We start from the raw sequence: 20,882 nt of genomic DNA on the forward strand, positions 1-20,882 counted from the left end.
GGAAGATTATAGGTCTTCATGTGAGGTAAGATTCGTGGATGAAACTCAAGTAGAAGAATAATTCACCAGTATCTCTTAAAAATATCAAATGTGAACACTTTCACACTAGTGTTGTATAAATAGGAACAACTTTTCTGGAGGGCATTTGGTAATACGTATCAAAGTTCTTTAATGTATATATCCCTTGGCCCCATAATTTCTTGTTAAAAATTTTTTTCCTAAGGAAATATTTGTAAGTACAGGACAAATTTTTTTTATATTCACAAAAAATTGGAAACAACCTAAATGTCCAGCAGTACGAGATTGCTTAAATACATTATGGTATAATCTATATGGATAAAAACTATACAATTGTTTTTAAAATAATATTTTAGATGAATATTTTTAAATGAAGAAACACTTAGAAAATAATAGATCAAAAGCATTGTGTGTGGAATGACACCAACTTTGATAGTAAACATACGGATAAAAAACTAGAAACATATACGCCAAAATTTTATAGTGGAATTATGGATGTTTTAAAATACTTTCTAAAATACATTTATCTGCATTAAACATCAATGGGAAAAGAAACATTTTTTTTTCAAATAGCAATCTATAAGAGAAGGTTTCTAAGAGACAGGTTATTTGTTTAGTCATAATATTTCTTGTGTAGATGTCTCTATATTTATGCATATACATTTTAATCAGTAGTTTTTGCTAGTAGTTTCTTTTAAGTATGCTAGTTTTTGTTAAAGATCTTACTTCTTGTTTCCACCAAAGCTGTGTTCCTTTATTTTTTCAGTCCTCCAATGTAGATTTCGAATGCTATTCTGCAGAGTACCCAAGTGGTTGGTTGGTTGAAAAGGAGGAAGATATGGCTCATGACCAGTTTTCCTTTCTTGTCAACATCAGCTTTTATCATACAATTTCCTTTTATCACTTTGGTCAAGAGGAGGGGCAGAAAATTTTGAGTTGGAGTATCATTCAGAGACAGTTCATTTCTGCCTTCCATCTTTCAGCCACTCACGCACCCAAGGGATCTGGCGTTGGAAAGGCCAACTTCTCTCACCTAATTTTTGGGTCAGCTTTCTCTGCCTGCCTTGCTGCATGGCACAAATACAGGTAACATTTGCTTTTATTCCCTCAGATCTTTGTACCTGAATATCTCATTTGTCTGACTTATAAAGAAAAGATTCTAGGGAAAAAAAGATTCTAGGAATATTGCATTTTATTATAAATGACTTGGCATGAATATGGAATGGATAGGAAAGCATTCTTTATTGATTGGGTTAGAACTGCATTAACTCTAAAGGATGTGAAAACTAGTTCAGCATTCATGGAAGGTTTTTTTCTGTTTTTAAAATATGTTATGATTTTTGCTTTGTGTTATCAAAATAAAGCAGAGGGATTTAGGGGATTACTTTTTATTCGGGTCTCATGATTTACATATTATATCTCATCAATCGTAGAGGGTTCTATAATAGAAAAGACTCATTTTCCTTAGGAAATTAGGGAAAATGTGAATAATCAAGTTCAGGAACTTTTAGAAATTAAAAAAATTTAAAGAATATAGTTACATGTGCCATATGTTTTCCATATTTCCTGTTTCTTGGATAGCACCTTTTCATAGTGATTAATATAAGAAGCAAGGTATATTTAAAATATCTACTATTTAATAATTTTTTATATTGATATCTACTAATAGATTGAACCCTTTATGGATATTAACTAAAGACTACCTACTGACAAATTTTATTTTCACATAGGCTTCTCTGGCAACTAGAAGATTATTTCTAAACTTTTAATATACACATAATCATTGGGGATTAAAAATACAGGTGTCTGGGATCTAACCTGAGAGATTTTTACTCAGCACATCTCCCACGAGACATTGGAATCTGAAATGTTAACCAATTTTCAGTGTTAACCCTCAGTAATTTTTTTGCAGCTGGTGTATGGGATACACGTTGGGGAACACTGTGGTAGAGTCATGTTATAGTTGAAAAGAACAATGCAATGTATTTATCTATTCGGGTCAAGAAATAATTATCTCAAACTGACATTGACTTACTATTCAAATCCTTGTAAGAACTTTTTACTACTGATATGTAGTCCTGAATACACACATATATGTATATATATATATATGTTTTAAGCCAAGATATTTATATTTTTTCAGAATCCCCCCAAAATAGAATTTTTGTTTTTTGAATTAATAGTTTTAAAAGTGTCTCAGTAATTTGGGATGGAATCACTTTGTCTAACATATGTGTATATGTACATTGAACATTTTGAGCTGAACTGAATAGGACCCAGCCTATTTAATCTATTGGTAAATTTAAAAAAATTCTTTCCGTATTTTCTAATAATCATGGCTGTAGTTACTAGGAGTACAAATGACTTTAGCAAAAATACTGAAAGTTTTTCATTTCTTATATAAATCAGGCTCAGTCTACATGCTTTAGGCACTTGAAGGAGTTAATAAACACACGTCCACACACACACACAGACACACACACATCCATCTTAATCCTGGTGTGTTTCTATAGACTAACCTTTTAATTTTTCTTTGGATAGAAATCATTCTGTTACAAAGTTTTAATGCAAAATACATACCTCTTTTTACTTTAGAGATGAGTGATCAAGAAGTGACTTATTCTGTCCTGAGATTTCTTCGGTCACCTTCGGAGTCACAAAACAGATTAAGGCCTGGTAGTACTCAAAGCCCTGGCAAGACTGACGGAAAAGGTAGATGTTTGAAGCGTCTAAATTCACCCATCTCTTATGAATTGTCAAACTTCTGACATTAGAAATAAAAAGTTCCTATCTATATTCTAGGTTCTTGGTAATATGAAACCATAATGGTCTTTAATATCTTTTTTGTTTTTAATTTTGTGAGAATGGAGAAATTAATTCTTTTAAATTTGAGAAGGTAATAGAATTTTTTTTAAAAATAAATTTATCTATTTTTGGCTATGTTGGGTCTTTGTTGCTGTGCGTAGGCTTTCTCTGGTTGCAGCGAGCGGAGGCTACTCTTTGTTGCCGTGCGAGGGCTTCTCATTGCGGTGGCTTCTCTTGTTGCGGAGCACGGGCTCTAGGCACGTGGGCTTCAGTAGTGGGCTTCAGTAGATGTGGCTCGCGGGCTCTAGAGTGCAGGCTCAGTAGTTGTGGCGCACGGGCTTAGTTGCTTCACAGCATGTGGGATCTTCCCAGACCAGGGCTCGAACCCGTGTCCCCTACATTGGCAGGTGGATTCTTAACCACTGTGCCACCAGGGAAGTCCCAATAGAATGTTTTCATTCAAATTTGGTCAAGAGAAATTCATGAGGACTTTTTTTTTTTTTTTGGTCGGACCAAAAGGCTTGCCGGATCTTAGTTCCCCGACCAGGGATGGAACCTGGGCCCCCAGCAGTGGAGGCGTGGAGTCCTAACCACTGGACTGCCAGGGAATTCCCTCATGAGGATTTTAAAAGTAAAAGACAGACTAGAGTCTCAAGATAACATTGCAGGGGCTTCCCGGGTGGTGCAGTGGTTGAGAATCTGCTTGCCAGTGCAGGGGACACAGGTTCGAGCCCTGGTCCGGGAGGATCCCACATGCCGCGGAGCAACTGGGCCTGTGTGCCACAAATGCTGGGCCTGCGCTCTGGAGCCTGTGAGCCACAACTCCTGAAGCCTGGCGCCTGGAGCCCGTGCTCTGCAAAGAGAGAGGCCACCGCAGTGAGAAGCCCGCGCACCCCAAGGCGGAATGGTTCCCGCTCGCTGCAACTGGAGAGAGTCCGCAGCCAAAATAAATAAATTAATTTTAAAAAAACCTTAAAAAAAAAAAAAAAATTGCAGATCCTAGAGAAATAAAAGTCTTACAGAATGTTGAAGAAATGAAAAATATGCGTTAGAAACAATGTTTTTATTTAGACAAAAGGTATTTCAGGTGTCTTAAATATTTACCAAAACTTAATGGCAATGAAGAAACAAAAATGTTCAAATCAAAAGGGGCATTCTAATTTTTCCGTTCTCTCTCTGTACCTTCAAATAGTGTCACAAACTCTAAACTGAGAATAATTTTTTACTGTTTTAATGTAGTGTCCATCAGAGATACAATTTTCAGATATAGAGGACCTTAAAAGTAGGAGGAAAAATGGAGCACTGCTAGAGAAAAAAACAAAATTGAAGAAAAAGAAGGAAAAGTCGATTTCTAGAAAGTTCTTCAGGGATAGGCCCCAGTCACATTTGCAGCTTCAGAATACCCACTATTGGCTACCAGTTTCTCAAGAATATTGACTGCTTTTTCCTTCCTCTTCATTATTGGTTGTGATCATAGCAAGAAGTATGCATGTCACTGTGGATTCTCACATGTGTATTGTGTTTATTGCCATCTGAGCTTTTGTAAGGAATGCATTTAAAAAATCTTACAAGACTGTTCTTGTGTGTAGGATTTCTAAAATGGGTGACTGTAAGTCAGAAATCTGAAACTTTAAAACTATAATTACTAGATTGCAAATTAAAACAGTTTGTACAATGTATTTTTGTAAAATTTTCAGAGACGATTGTTTCTATGTTTCTAATGGTGTTCAGGTTAAGATGAGTAGTGGGTCAGGCTGTATCCCTAATGATCATTTTCTTCCTTCTTTATTTAAAGAGTCTTCAGTGCCCTGGTGTGGCATTGCAGTGACTCTTGGGACCCTCTGTTTACTTCTATTGGTGACAACCGCAGTGTTGGGGACAAAGAGTGAGTAATTGAAATACATCCTTCAAGTCTTAGTCATAGAAATAACCACTAACTGAGTAGGTATTAACCATGCTCCATCAATTATTCCATGGCTGTAATCAGGGAATGTTCCAGGTGGTTCTTTCTTAGTGATTTTTCCCCAGACATAATCACAGTGTCATTTTCATTTTATTTACCTATTCCAATATCTCTGAAGCTGTAATGAGCTGTCCCATTCTGTATGAGACATGGTAACATTCCTTCTGATACAGGACTTAGTACAGTAGACCCCTTTTCCATGGGAGATACTTTCTAAGACCCCCAGTGGATGCCTGAAATTGCAGATAGCACTGAACCCTGTATATACTATGTTTTTTCCTATTCATACATACCTATGATAAAGTTTAATTTATAATTTAGGCACAGTAAGAGAATATCTGAATTGCCAGCATCACTACTCTTGTGCTTTTGGACCATTATTAAGTGAAATAAGGGTTACTTGAGTACAAGCACCGCATACCTCGAGAGTCATCTGATAATGGCTACTAAGTGACTGACAAGGGCAGGATATGCTCGACAAAGGAATGATTCCCCTTCCTGGGGAGGACAAGAGGGATGGCACGAGATTTCATCACACTACTCAGAATGGCATGCAATTTAAAACTTATGAATTACTTATTTCTGGAATTTTCCATTTAACATTTTCAGATTGCGGTTGACAGGGTAACTAAAACCGTGGAAAGTGAAACCACAGATAAGGGGGAACTACTATTGTATTCCACCTTCTAAGTTTAGATCACTGTGAATCTCAGATACAAATTCTTTGAGAAACAACTGTTCAAAAGAAATTATGACTTACTCTTAATTTTTTCTAAATATATAATAAAGAAGTGATTTAGTAAAAAGAGTGATTCTATGCATGGATGCTAGATGACCTTGAATTCAACCTTTTATCTTTTATTTGAGCTCCTTGACATCTTTAGGGAAAATTACCAATATGTTGCACTCAGACAAAATTACTTATTTGGATCTTCCTCACTTTTCTCCTGTGGATATTCCATCTGCTCCAACGATAATGGTGCTATTTCTTCATGTTGTTTAGTGCAGATTTTCGTACTCAGAAGATGTGTTGCTAACTGTTGACTGGTTTGTCCTTTGGTACCGATTTGTAAATGTTGTGCTAACTTAGAAACTGAACTGAATGGTTAGATGTTACCATCATAATTTTATTCAGAAATCGTGCTTTATTTATTCTACACTTAGGTGGCTTATAGTGAGAAATTTGATGTTGCAATTTATATGGTCAAGTTATTGAGGTGTTACTTTCTAAATGTAAAACTACTAATTAAAGGAATGAAATGGGTTGGTTGTCAAAGTGAGATTTTCCTGTCCTAAAGTTCAACATTTAAGCATTATGAGTGCTTTAAAAATTGTGTCTATACTACTAATTTTAGTTTTTCAGTATATTCAAGAAAAACATCAACAGGAGGAAATTCTACGGAACCTCAGTCAGAAGTACCATGTTATGCAAAATGAGAGCTACTTAAAAGAACAACTTTTGATAAATAAGAATTTAGAATATGATATGCTAAAAACTAAAATCCTTCAGCAAGAAAAGGGACTGGACTTACCTGCTACAAAAAAGAAGGGATGTCATAAACAAAAGGAGATCTTTTCAAAGTTTCGGCGAGATATAGGTATGTATGGAGGAAATCTTGAATGAAAGATGGCACAATTTTCCATTACTTCTTCCCCTTCCAAAAGCTTTGAGGCTTAATACAGGCTTATGTTATATGCTAGGGATCCAGGTCTGCTAGATAACTTTTAATTTGTGCCTCTTAGGTGTAATATGGGTATTTGGGTTTGCTTATTTCAAACATGGGATTGAGACCCCAGGAGTCATGTTTGGATTAGTAGAGCCCTATATTTCCCAAAAGTCAATGGCAGTTCTTGCTTTCTTTCTGCTCCCAGAAGGTGAAATAGTATATTAGCACCCCTGAAAATTTGGATTGTTTTGGACCTGCAGGAAAATCAGGCTCTCCAGCTTTGTTGCTGACATGAAATATGGAGACTATCAGTAAAAATATACTTAGGCTAAAATGGGCACAAGGCCTTTCATGTGGATGCTGTTGTAAAGATAACTGTATGTGTGTGTGTTTCCATTCTGCACTGACTTCAGATATTTGGTCTATTTGTGATCAATATATACTCCCTCCAGTACATCAGCAAGATCTGCCGGAGTGTTGATGTTTGTACAACTCTGTGTGATGATACTATTAAAAACATCCAAGAGATAATAATATTAAATCTCATACAGTAAACTCTGTTATCATGCATAAGATGCAATGAATCACCCTGGTTAATCAACAACTACTAAATATGTATTTAGCGTTTACAAAGAGATTTTGCTTATTTGATATCATTTAGGTGTGGTAGTTACTAGAAATGTACTGTCTCTATTATTGAAGAATTAATAACATTTTATTTTTTAGTTTCTTTAGCTTTACTTTTCTCTACCTATAAAAAAATTGGTTATCATACTGTAGAAAGGTTCACATCTTGTTTTTTTCACTTCTGTGACCATTTTTCCATAGTCTTAAATACTCCTCACAAACATGTCTGTTAGTGGTTGTGTGTTATTGCATTATATTTGTAACAATTTAAATGCTTTCTTTTTTTTTTTAATGTTTATTTATTTATTTATTTATTTTTATATTTTTTTATTTTTGGCTGTGTTGGGTCTTCGTTTCTGCGTGAGGGCTTTCTCTAGTTGCGGCAAGCGGGGGCCACTCCTCATCGCGGTGCACGGGCCTCTTCACTATCGCGGCCTCTCTTGTTGTGGAGCACAGGCTCCAGACACACAGGCTCAGCAACTGTGGCGCACGGGGCCCAGTTGCTCCGCGGCATGTGGGATCCTCCCAGACCAGGACTCGAACCCGTGTCCCCTGCATTAGCAGGCAGATTCTCAACTACTGCGCCACCAGGGAAGCCCTAAATGCTTTCTTTATTAGACTGTTAGACTGTTTTCAATTTTTCTCTTCTATAAATAATCATAAACAGGGACTTCCCTGGTGGTACAGTGGTTAACAATCCGCCTGCCAATGCAGAGGACATGGGTTCGAGCCCTGGTCCGGGAAGATCCCACATGCTGCAGAGCAACTAAGTCCGCATGCCGCAACTACTGAGCCTGTGCTCTAGAGCCCGCGAACCACAACTACTGAGCCTGCGTGCCACAACTACTGAAGCCTGTGCACCTAGAGCCTGAGCTCTGCAACAAGAGAAGCCACCACAATGAGAAGCCCACGCACCGCAATGAAGAGTAGCCCCCGCTCGCTGCAACTAGAGAAAACCCAAGTGCAGCAACGAAGGCCCAACACAGCCAAAAATAAATAAATTTATTTAAAAAAAATCGTAAACATACTTTGAAGGATTAATAATATTTTAATTTGGTATATTATGTATGAGGAAAAGAAAAAATTCCGAAGAATAATTTTAATTTTATCTAGAAGGCATTACAGAATCCTAAAAATTTTTTAAATTTAATTTGATTATTTAAAAAACAGTTTTATTGAGGTATTATTAATATGCAAAAAGCTGCATATAATTAGTGTATACAATTTGATGAGTTGAGACATATGTATATATGAGTAAAACTATCCACAATTAGGGTAATAGATATATCCATCACCTCCAAAAGTTTTCTTATGTCCCTTTTTTCTTTGTGGTAAGAACACTTAGCGTGAGGTCTACCCTTTTAACAAGTTTTTAAGTGTACAATTCAGTACTGTTGACTATAAGCACTATGGTGTACAGCAGATCTCTAGAATTTATTCGTCTTGCATAACTGAAACTGTGTACCCATTGAACAACAACCCATTTCCCCTCCCCCAGCTACCGCTTTTCTACTTTCTATTTCTCTGAGTTTGACTACTTTTTATATCTCATATAAGTGGAATCATGCAGTATTTGCCCTTTGTCATTGGCTTATTTCACTGAGCATAATTATCTTCAAGTTTCATCCATGCTGTTACCCATGGCAGGATTTCCTTCTTAAGGCTGAGTAATATTCCCTTGTAGGAATAGACCACATTTTCTTTATCCATCGGTGGACACTTGTGTTGTTTCCATTTCTCGACTATTGTGAATAGTGCTGCGATGAATATGGGAATGCAGATATCTCTTGGCATTCCCAACTTCTGGTGAACCTCACATTATCATTAGTGATAGCTGTTAAGATTTTTTAGTTATGGAGAGTTGATAAGTATCTTGCTCTACTTAACAAAATACCAGATGAAAAGGCATTTAAAGTTTCACCTTGTATATTGTAGGCAAACTCAATGAAGGCCACTGGTGCTGTCCAGGAGTAAACTGTTACTACTTTACCACTGAAAGTAGAGACTGGAAGGGATGTAAACAGACTTGCCAAAGTTACAATTCATCTCTTCTGAAGATAGATGATAAAGAGGAACTGGTATCATGGACGGTTACACATACTTTTATTCTCTTGGCCTCTGCCTCTCACCCTTGGGCCCAAGATACTGAGGAAATGGGGGAGTTTAGAAAGAGGAACCTTCAGTTATTCTTTGTGTTATGTCTGTTGAGTGAACAAAAATTGTATAGTTAAGAGTCTCAAAAAAAAAATAAGTTTTTCCTGGTGAAATATCTTTGGTCTTTCCTTTCGTTAAGCTAAGTACTTAAAAGTAAGAACCAAAGAACATGAAGACTGTAATACAGAAAGCCCTGTCTCCTGGAGGGGGTGGGAGTGGGAATTGCTTCTGGAACACTGAAATTGAAGGGCTAAGTATGACTTCATCAAAATCTGTAGTAAATATTCCCCTCTTGGTGAATGCTATTCTCAAACACCTTCCTGTTTTCCATAGAATCAAAGATAAAAAAATTTAAAAAAAAGTCTCCCAGGAGACCTTGCCTGCTAATGGGCATGTGATCTTGCTATTTACTAAGCATTCAATACATATTATCTATCATGATGAACATTGTTATTTCCAAAATGGAAACCCCCTTGAAGATGCAGTTGGGGTCTTTGCAGTCATCTCCTTTTCTTAGGACTCTGCAGGAGAACCCCTCACAGAGAAGTATGCCTTTCCTTGGATGAAGTACTTAACCCTTTGGTAAATTGCAGCCTGGAACCAGCAGTTATTTTTTCCTATAAGGCGGTAACTAAGAACCCAAAGGCAACATAGTCTAGTAGTTACTATTAGGAATTCAGGAGCCAAACTGCCTGGGACTGAATTCATTTCTGCCACTTACTTGCTGGGTGACCTTGGGCAAATTACTTAACCTCTCTGGGCCTCAATTTTCCCATTTGCAAAATGTAGATAATAATGAGGAACATAAAAGTGGTAACGATTTTACAAATTAGCTTCATGGTGATTTTCATTGCATCTGTAGGTAACATTTACTTGATTAATATTTGTATTTATTGTATCAAGATGTATATCTTTCAAAAAGAATTGTAAAAAAGAGAAAATACAGTGACAATAATATTGAAATTATCTTTTAAATTTATTACTAATAAAAACTGTCCATACACACAAAATGTGTTTTTACAGAGAAATATTTGCAACGATCTCTGAAATCTCTGCTTATCATTTAGACAAACAACACAAAATTTATATGCAAATCTAGTAGATGTTTTAAATTGTAACATAAAAGAATTTATGATGTCAAGTCATAAAATAATTTTTTATGTTTGTTGCAGTAAAACACAGTTAAATTTAAACCTATATTTAAAAATATATTAAGTCATTTAATCAGACATTATGTACTATGTCACTTTGATATATTACATTTTTGGACATAGTAAATATCTCCAAATACTGCCCTGTTTCCCTTTACCCCTTCCTACTACTGAACAACAGCAAGTCTTTCTCTTATGAAGCTGAAGGCTCTAATGTACACGTCCCCACAAACATTTGTTATTTTAATAAATGTGTTTAGAGGATTCCTTCTTTCACTTGGAATATGTAATGATTATTTTTCTTTACCTTTAAATTTTTTCTGGAGCATGATTTTGAATGGTTTCATAAAGTGTCATACATTATTTAACAACTCTCCTATTGTTAGATATTTAGATTTTAAATTTTTCCACATTTTAAATAATCTATGAGACTGGCAGCCATTTGTAACATAAATGAATAAGCTACTGGAAGAAAATTACTTTGGAAAATGAAAATACAGGGGTTGAGGGGAGAAGGGTTTTTTTAGGAAGGAGGGATGAAGGATCATGTAGAAAGTAGCAGCCTACTGGTCGTAGAAACAGCTGGGTCTTTTACCTGTCCTTATTTTCATTCATCTAACAGATGGGAATTTAGTCCTATGATATGTTTTGTTTCCTTTATAGATCTTCCTTCAATCCCAGACTTATCAAAGTTCCTACTGGATTGGTTTATCATTTAATGAAAGGGAAAGTAAGTGGAAATGGATTGACAATGGCATATCTTCTGGACTGTAAGTTTCCGGGATGCATTCAAATTCTAATATTGGTGTTGGGCTGGAAGGATTGTTTCTAAAATGAATCTTGCTTCACAGGGCTTAACTCATTTTCAAGTAGAGGTCATCAGTAAGAATAAGGAGAATGATTAAAGAAATGTTTCAGGAAGTACAGTTAAAAAGGACGAGAAGTGTCATACAGAGTTATTAATAATAAAATTATGATGCTAAACACATGATCAAAAGTATGTGTTATGAGGTACGCAAAATAAAATCAAATCATAAAGTAAGGTGATATGATGTGATTGGACCATTCTGACTTAGCCATGGTGATCTCTCCCACCACCATGAATGAGTGTTTTGAGTATCCCCAAAATTCATTTGAAACTCCTTTAAATTAGTAGTTTATATTAATTATAAATATACATAAATGTAGGTCCAAACATACACACGTGCGTGCGTACCCACACACACACCTCACTATAGTCCTTCTGTTAAGTGCAGTATTTTGTAAACTCTTGGGTTTACATGTAGTTATAATCTGCCGTTGAACTGTTCAATGATTTTTTAAAAAATCTTAACTGTTACATTTTTTATTTCTAAGAATTCTCTTACACTTTCAAATCTTCTTGCTAGTTACTCATATATTCAAGCTGTCTTTTATTTCTTGAAAGATATTAATCACACTACTTTTATATTTGGTATCTGATAATTTTAATATTTGAAGTTTTGTGGGTCTAACCTATCACTTCTACTGACTTTTGTTCATGATGCCATTTTCTTTGTAGTGTTCAGTGATTTTTTTTTTTTTTGAGCTGCTGTGGAAATTATTTGAGGACTTAGATGAAGGTGGCTTCCTCAAGAAAGAATTTGCTTTTGTTGGATGCCTTGGAGCATTGTGAATCTAAGCCATTTTTAATTCTAAATTTGGACCCTGCCAGTAGTGTAGTTCTGGGCCGCAAACCTACAAGAGATGTCATGCAGGAAATAACCTTGATGTGACCGTAGCCTGTGAGTACACTTTCAGGCGAACACTTTCAGGGCTAAAATAAGATGCTCAAATTGCACAGTTAATTAAATCCATTTTAAACACGTAGCGCTATGCAAGGGGAAAGACACGGGATAGCTTATCATACTTGGATGGGATGGGATAGGTTGTCACACTTAGGATGAGGGGCAAGTGGGTTAAAAGGATCACCTGGATCCTGAGTTATTCTCTCTTCATATGGCCTGGCTCTGTGGCATCACACTTCCCTGACGGTGGTGTAAGGTTTCTAGGACCAGACTTGGGGGCTGAGTAAAGGGGGCTCAACAGACAGAAGGTTCTCGTGGCCAGCACACACATTTTCTCTATTGGGCGGATACAGGAGCATGTAAGCCTGGGTAGAGTTGCAGCTTTCCAATTAACCTGATGAGCAGCTACGGATTTTACTTGCGTTTCTTAGGCAGAGGGCCAGAATGAGTGTCACCAGTGGGTGGCTAACTTAAGACCTCATGAATGTTGAGTATCTATGTGCATCATGTATATTTTATGTACGATATTTTGTATCTATTTGATTCTTTCCTCCTTTTCTGTGTTGAGCACACATGGGCTCTACTTACTGTATCTACACCTAACATGTCACATAGGTTACTAGCTTACTTATCTGTACTTAACACATCTCCTACTTTCTGCCTATGCCTCACAAGCTACTTAGTTTCATTTATCTTCCTTAATTGTTTCTCTTTTTACCTATAGCAGATTCGAATATTCCTAAGTAATACAGCAAATGCAAATTGCATGAGGGGTGGTTTGTGATTTTGGATTGTTAGGTGGGATTATTCTTTTTCTTTTCTACTTAAATCCAATGTCCAAGACAGTTCTAAGGTTTATACTGAGATATATCCCTTTGGTCTCAACACTTTGTAGCTTATTTTCTGTATAGAATCCCCATCTGGGGTTGAATTCATTATTCAGCCTGCTACATCAATTAAGGGAAAAACTGGCTTCAGTGCCTCACTTACCCTTCTGGGTTTCCATCTTTACTTAACCCTCAGCCTGAGTGTGAATCTGCTTTTTGCCAGTTCATTAACTTATTGAAGAGGTTTTAAAATTTGTTTTTATTCAGCATTTTAAAGTATTTTCAGTAGGAAGATAGTTCTCACCTAATCCACCACTTTGCTGAAATAGAGGTCCTGCTTTAGATGTTTTTCAGTGAATTTTCGTGTTTTAGTTAATAACTGTTAGCGATAGGGTGGGGAAGGAAAAGAAATAAAACACATAAAAACATCAATTAAACAACTTCATCTCTGACTATATTCCAATTCTACTTTTTTCTGTTTAAAGTGTATGCACATGAGACCTTGTTATCTGTGTCACAGAAATTTAGCTCCTCTCCTTTTAAATCTCTCACTTTTATTGAAATAATTAACATAGGAAAGCAGGTTGCTGTATCATGATCCCAGCATAGCAATATTGCTCTCTGATCAAAAATTCCCAGTGTGGAACAAAACGGGAGGTTATGGGTGTGATCAAGAGTATGTTATTCTATTCAGTGGGCTAAGAGAAGTAGAAAATCTTTAGTGATAAAGTTATGTTTAATATTTCCATATTCCAGATCTTTAGGCAACAGACTTAAAAATATGATTTATGTTATTGTAACCTTCAGAATTAAACAGCTGGCCATGCATGTTTTCTGTTCTACAGTAATTTGGCAATAATGACTTCTTCTTCTGGGAGAGGAGAATGTGCATTTTTAACCTCAACAAGAATAGCAAATATTGATTGCTCTAACACCTATAACTGTATCTGTGAGAAGAGAATTGATTGCTTCAAATAGACACTAAGGAGAAAAGGTGAAATGGAATTTTGTCTTTTTCTGTTGTTGTTGGTTTCCTGTAGTAATTTTGTTTTTGACTGCAGGACTTTGTCCACTGTAGAAACAGAGATGAGATGGAGGACGAAGAAAATGCTCTTTTGGACTATGGTTAAAGACATCAGATGCCATCTGTCTTCTTGGGGAAGAGAGAATCATTTTGTCTTTGGAGAGCAGTTACCCCTCTCTTTAATGGCCTTGAGGAATTACTCTCTCTTTCCCTGAAACACCCACAGAATCAATTAAAGAGCTCTGATAAATAGCCTCGGTCTTTTCCTTATCAATAGGATAAATCATTTCAATAGACTCTGGCTTTGAGAGATCACAGTTAATAACCAAAAAGTAGTTATCTTCCCTCCCACCCCATCTAGATGCTTGACTCTCATTAAAAAAAAATAATTTTGCTATAATTTCAAACTTACTGAATAGTTGAAACAATAGTACAAGGAACCTTCATATAACCTTTACCCATAGTTACCATTTGTTTATATTTTACTCTGTGTGCCCTTTATAGTTTTTTTTTCTCTCTGTCTCTCTCCTTGCTGATTCATTTGATAATAAATTCAGGATATTACATCTATTTGTCTAAATATTTCACAAGAACAAGGACTTTGTCTTCTATAACCATAGTACAATTGTCAAAATCAGGAAATTTAGCACTGATACAGTACTATGATTTCATCTATAGCCCATATTCGAATTTTCTCAACTGTAGCTCTAACGTCATTTATACCTGTTTTTCCTCTTTGTTCAGGATCATGTGATACATTTAGTTGGGAGGTCTCTTTAGTCTCCTTTAATCTGGGACACTTCTTCAGGATTTCTTTGTCTTTCTTGACCTTGACATTTTAAAAATCAACTCTATTGAGTTGTATTTTCATGCAATAAAATGCATTCATTTTAAGTCATGAGGTCAATGGGTTTTAAACAAATATATACACCTCTCAAACACCATCAGATCAAGGCACAGAACATTTCCATCACCTCCAGAAGTTCCTTTCTCCCTCTCACCACCCACCTGGTCTCAGGCAACCAGTGATATGCTTTCTGTGACTATAATTTAATTTTGTCTGCTTTGTTACAGAATTTTTGTACATCATATATTCCTTTGTATCTGGCTTGGTTTTGCTCAGCAAGTTTTTGACATATTCCATGTTCTTTCATGTATCAGTAGTTCATTCTTTCAGTTACTGAGTAGTATTCCGTTGTATAGATATACCACAGTTTGTTCATCCATGTTTGGACATTTGACGTGTTTCCAGTTTTTGGCTGTTATGAATAAACCTGCTATGAGCGTTTACGTGCAAGCCTCTGTGTGAACGCATGTTTTCATTTCTTTTTTATTAAATACTTAGGAGTTTGATTGCTGAGTCCTATGGTAAGTGCATATTTCATAAGAAACTTCTAAATTGTTTTCCAATGTGGTTGTATCATTTTACTTTCTCATTAGCAAAATATGAGAGTTCCACATCCCTTGCATTGGCAGGCAGATTCTTAACCACTGCGCCACCAAGGAAGCCCAGGACACCAGTCATATTGTGTTAGGGCCCACTCTACTGACCTCATCTTAACTTGATTACATCTACAAAGACCCTATTTCCAAATAAGGTCACATTTATAGGTGCAGGAGTTAGGACTTAAACATATCTTTGTGGAGGACACAATTCAACCCATAACAATAATATTCCCTTATTATCTGTTTCCTGTTTGTAGGATCTGTAATGATGTCCTTTCTTTTCTGATATTGTTTGTATTTCTGATATTACTGAATCTGTGTTTTTCTTTCTTGACCAGTCTAGCTAGAGATTTATATCAACTTTATTAATCTTATTGATGAAATCAGCTTTTTGTTTCATTGAAGTTTTAAAAGTTTGCCCACTTTCCATCTTATTTATCTTTTATTTTTATCTTATTTCCTCTCTTCTACTTATTTTGAATTTAACTTCTTTTATTGTCCTGGCTTCTTAAACAAGGGCTTGTATATCCTTTTGTCAAACTTAGGTCTTTACCTGTGTTAGATCAAAGTTAAATCTAGAACATTTGTAAAGCTTTTAATATAAAGATTCAAGCATCTACCATCACAGGGCAACATACTGGACCTAGCTTAGGTGCTTTTCCTGATCTCTCAGTCCCATCTATCTCACTCTCCTGGATGCTTGCCTAACTTCCTAGCCAAAGCAGCCCCAGCAATGCTTGTTTTGTACCCATGGTTGTAAAAATAGGTTATCATTACGTGTACAACCGCCAGATTGTGGCGTGGCCTCCATCATGTCTACAGTGGCAGGAGCCACAGCAGATCCAGTGCTCAGACCCCTCAGAAGCTGTGGCTTTCCAGAGGTTGCTTGAAGCCTTCAGCTAACACAATCCAGAAATGCAGGGATATAGAGGCCCTATATGGCAAATTTTCACCAGAAAAAGGAGATAGGAAAGAAGCTGCCAGTGAGTTGATAGCCATGTCCTTCAACCTGATGGACTGTTTGGAGATGCAGGGTTTGTGTAACGACCCCTCAGAGATGTTCCATTTGAATGAGTAAAAAATGATTTCTTGTGCACCTGTGGCCAGCCTGAAAATGTGCCGTCTTGTACTCCCTTTTCTTCTTTCCCTGACTCATCGTCTCCCTTTCCTTTTGCCTCTCCTTCTTGCTTCCTTTGGATTTTACCTCTTCCCGCCATTAGGTGTTGTGGCATTAGGTGTTGAGCCTTTTGCCTCAGGCTCTGTTTTCCAAGGAACTCTGGGCTAAGATGGTGCCATCTAATGAAAGGAAGGATTGTATCCATCCTCATATAAGGCAACTATCTGCTATACCAAGAGAGAGGGTCTCACCCTCTCCACAAAAGGAGAGACACAAAGCCTCATTAATCATGTCTACCTCAAGTAGCAGGCTTCCAATTGATACAGTCTTCCCCATCAGCTCTAGATGCGGCCCCTCATAGTTTGGAAGACTGAATTACAATGATAAATTCCACCATCACTTCTTACGTTGACACAAAGTGGCAGTGGAAAAGGAAGAAGAAAAAAGATATAATTGCTTCTCATATTGACATAACTATAAAAAATATAGCTATAAAAATACCTGTAAAAAATAGCTACCAATAGCCTCACCTCTGTAATAGGTCATGAAGCCATAGTTCATATTTATCACTTTCTACTTCTACCACTCATTTGTCTCATGAAGCTAATGCCTCAGCTAATTGGGATCCCTTATCTAGTGTAATGACCCCTTCCAACTGTTCCTTTCTTACTTTACTTTACATACAAGTTTTATTTAATTAGCCTCTCTTCCTTAGGTCCTCCTTTACCTTAGGATCTCTGGGCTATTGCACTTATTTAACTCCCCATTAATGAATCCTGCCATACTAGGCATATAAGGGAGCTAAGACTCAACTGCACTGAGGGACATCCCCCATTGCAGATGTTCAGACTCTGCATAACTCCTCTTGTGCTTCATGACCTATTAGAGAAATGAGGAGCCTCATATTAGGTGGACGCATGAAGTTGTTACATAAAATTTAAATACGAATATAAAGATGGCAATGAACAATGAGGTTAGAATATGCCCCTCTGGGCCTGTTTGTGCACAGGTGTTGGGAAGCTAAGCCCTCCAAGCTGCATTTCCCAGTGTCTTTAACCAAACAAAGCCTGAGGCAAAACTTAAGTGATATCAATGCTTTACAGGGCAGTGAAACTGAGGGAAAGGGGAAGTGAGGTGAAGGAGGATGGGAAATAAATACAAGATGATGCATAAGTGAGATGGCCACTGCTCCACGAAGAGACAAAACTGGTCACTCGACCATGGAGAATGTGGCTCTAAAGAAACACCGGAAGTGTAAACAGTCAAGGGAAGGGAGACGAGAACAAAAAATTTATGTGCCAATTTCTTTCTAGCTCTTGCTTCCCAATGGTTATAGTACATCCCAAGCAAAAAACAAATAACCTGCACTCCTAGCGTGGACAGCTTCTCATATCCTGCTCTCATACCCTGTGGTTTGGTGCTTATGAGTCTGGAAACAGTGTTCCAAGCTGGACACGTCAGTTGTAGACTTCAGACAGTAGAAACATGCAGTCTCACCTGTCCGTGATCATTGCAGGGACCACTGTGTAAAAGCAAGTCGTTAAGAACTGAGAGGCGTGTTAAGCTGAGGCTGAGAATCTGAGAAGGTGCACAAGATGTGTTCCGTACAACCGGACTGCCGGATTCTAGGCGGGTTTTGTCAATAAGAGATGCTGATAGGAAATTGGAGGATGAGAGGAAGGGAGAAGCCAGGGTAGTCTTAACCCCTCTCTACTTTAGGTTGTATCTCTAGCAACAGCTACGTTACTCCTATGTTCCTACCTCTCATTGGACAGATCTACATGGTTCTAGCTTCTGCCAGTGATCCTGACTCCAGGAAATCACCTCTTTCTTTTAACCCTAGTTTAGGGGGTAGTAGAAGCTTCCCGGTATTGCTAAACTCTGAGTTTCCTTATTGATTCTTAAGTGGTTTCTTGGCATCTTTGTCACCTTCTTTTTTTTTTTTTAAATTTATTTATTTATTTACTTATTTATGGCTCTGCTGGGTCTTCATTTCTGTGCGAGGGCTTTCTCTAGTTGCGGCGAGTGGGGGCCACTCTTCATTGCAGTGCGCGGGCCTCTCTGCGCGGGCCTCTCACTATCGCGGCCTCTCTTGTTGCGGCGCACAGGCTCCAGACGCGCAGGCTCAGTAACTGTGGCTCACGGGCCTAGTTGCTCCGCGGCATGTGGGATCTTCCCAGACCAGGGCTTGAACCCGTCTCCTCTGCATTGGCAGGCAGATTCTTAACCACTGCGCCACCAGGGAAGCCCCTGTCACCTTCTTAATCAGTTCCTTGAATAAAATTCCCTCTGTTTTAAAAACTCAGAGAGATTTGTTTTCCTTGCCGGACTCTGGTTGATACACATATACTTTCTCACTTTCTCATTATAACCATCCTGTGAGATAATACAGGCACACCTCGGAGACATCGCAGGTTTGGTTCCAGAACACTGCAGTCAAGTCAGAATTGCAACAGAGTGAATGTTGCCATAAAGGGAACCACACACTTTTTTTGGTTTCCGGGGGCATATAAAAGTTATGTTTACACTCTGCTGTAGTCTATTAAATGTGCGATAGTATTATGTCTTAAAAAACAATGTGCATACCTTAGTTAAAAATGCTTCATTGCTAAAAAATGCTAACCATCATATGAGCCTCCAGTGCGTTGTAATCTTTTTGCTGCTGGAGGGTCTTGCCTCGATATTTGACGACAGCTGCTGACTGATCAGGGTCATGGTTGCTGAAGGTTGGGGTGGCAGTGGCAGTTTCTTAAACTAAGACAGCAGTGAAGTGTGCCGCATCAATTGATTCTTCCTTTCAGGAATTAGTTCTCTGTAGCATGCAGTGCTGTTGGATAGCATTTTCCCCTCGGTAGAACTTCTTTCAAAGTTGGAGTCAATCTTCTCAAATCCTTCTGCTGCTTTATCAACTAAGTTTATGTAATATTCTAAATCCTTTGTTGTCATTTCGGTAATCATCACTGCATCTTCACCAGGAGTAGATTCCATCTCAGGAAACCACTTTCTTTGCTCATCTCTAAGAAGCAACTCCTCATCCATTACAGTTTTATCATGAGATGGCAGCAATTCAGTCACATCTTCAGGCTCCACTTCTAATTCTAGCTCTCTTGCTGTTTCCACCACATCTGCCATTACTTCCTCCACTGAAGTCTTGAACCCCCTCAAAGTCATCCATGAGGCTTGAGATCAACTTCTTCCAAATTCCTATGTATGTTTTGATATTTTGACCTGTTCTCATGAATCACAAATGTTCTTAATGGCATTTAGAATGGTGAATCCTGTCCAGAAGATTTCCCCCTCTCTCCTTTCTTTTCCCCCTTCCTTCCTTTCACTGTCTACTCATCCATGGTATTATTTTTTCCCCTCCACTTATCAATCAAAACTCTTTACTTCATAGGTACTTATTTTTGGCTTGCATGCTGTAGGTGAAGAGAGAAGCCAGGGTCCTTTAAAAAGTGTGAACATATGTAAGAATTCTGACAAGAACCGAAACTTTCAGAATGTCTCTAAAATGCCAAGATCTCCTATTCCACTGCTGAGAGTATTTTCAGTTGTTCTGGATATCAGATCTTTTCCTCCCGTTCAGGCTTTAGAAGGGAAAGTGAACCCCTCTCAACTCTATTTCTGACCAAACTGTGCAACTTTCTGGTAAGGTCAAAGGTGTCATCAGCTTCTGTTTCTGGAGATCTTGTTAACATCCTTAATTCTATCTGATGGGGATTGATATTTGAAATTCAAGAACACTAGAGTAAACTCAGAGTAATGAAACTTTAGGGAAGGGGAGTGAATCCCCTGAATTATAATATTTTCAATTAGAATTATATTGAATTAAAAGGAGGTCTTTTGAGTGAAAGAATTTCCATTCTGGTAATGAAATAATGCTGGGCCCTCCAAAGATTTTTTCTTTTCTTTTTTTTTTTTTTTAAGAACTGAATAAAGTGAATTGTGAAGACTGAGAAAAGTAGAGAAGATATAAGTTTACCTTTCTTGGTTTTTTAGAAATAGTATTTTTTGTGAATGTTTTGTATCATCCTTTTAGTTAGCTTTTACTCTTGGTTATAAACTATAATAATTTAGATAGGGAATATTTTGTTTTCAGGAAGTATACAAACAAATGACTATATGAGATTTTTTTTCCTTATAAGTTGAACATTTTTTGAAGATAAACACTTTGTATTTAAGTTTAGAGACAAAGCCATTCAAGGAGATCAAATTGTTCTGTCATAGATACTTTTTTTTTAACATCTTTATTGCAGTATAATTGCTTCACAATGGTGTGTTAGTTTCTGCTTTATAACAAAGTGAATCAGCTATACA

General features: G+C 37.2%; 1 protein-coding gene across 7 annotated transcripts; it reads left to right on the forward strand.

Annotated features, from left to right (window-relative positions):
* Window positions 1-4: 4 nt before the first annotated feature.
* Window positions 5-18,194, forward strand: LOC309640874 (killer cell lectin-like receptor 2). Of its 7 annotated transcripts, none has more exons than XM_082420318.1 (8): window positions 5-25; window positions 1,002-1,104; window positions 2,614-2,730; window positions 4,619-4,708; window positions 6,142-6,384; window positions 9,016-9,158; window positions 11,049-11,155; window positions 14,040-15,299. In XM_082420318.1, exons 3-8 carry the CDS (start codon window positions 2,616-2,618, stop codon window positions 14,215-14,217), a joined length of 876 nt encoding a protein of 291 aa, XP_082276444.1. In that variant the 5' UTR covers window positions 5-25; window positions 1,002-1,104; window positions 2,614-2,615; the 3' UTR covers window positions 14,218-15,299. The 7 variants fall into 7 exon arrangements, with proteins under 7 accessions (XP_082276444.1, XP_082276447.1, XP_082276445.1 ...); XM_082420321.1 differs by lacking the exons at window positions 5-25; window positions 14,040-15,299 and adding exons at window positions 13,824-13,972; window positions 18,082-18,194 and having other exon boundaries at window positions 44-1,104; XM_082420319.1 differs by lacking the exon at window positions 5-25 and adding an exon at window positions 13,824-13,972 and having other exon boundaries at window positions 44-1,104; window positions 14,057-14,191.
* Window positions 18,195-20,882: the final 2,688 nt, after the last annotated feature.

Source organism: Balaenoptera physalus (assembly GCF_965194825.1).
Source record: "Balaenoptera physalus genome assembly, chromosome: 13".
NCBI lineage: Eukaryota > Metazoa > Chordata > Mammalia > Artiodactyla > Balaenopteridae > Balaenoptera > Balaenoptera physalus.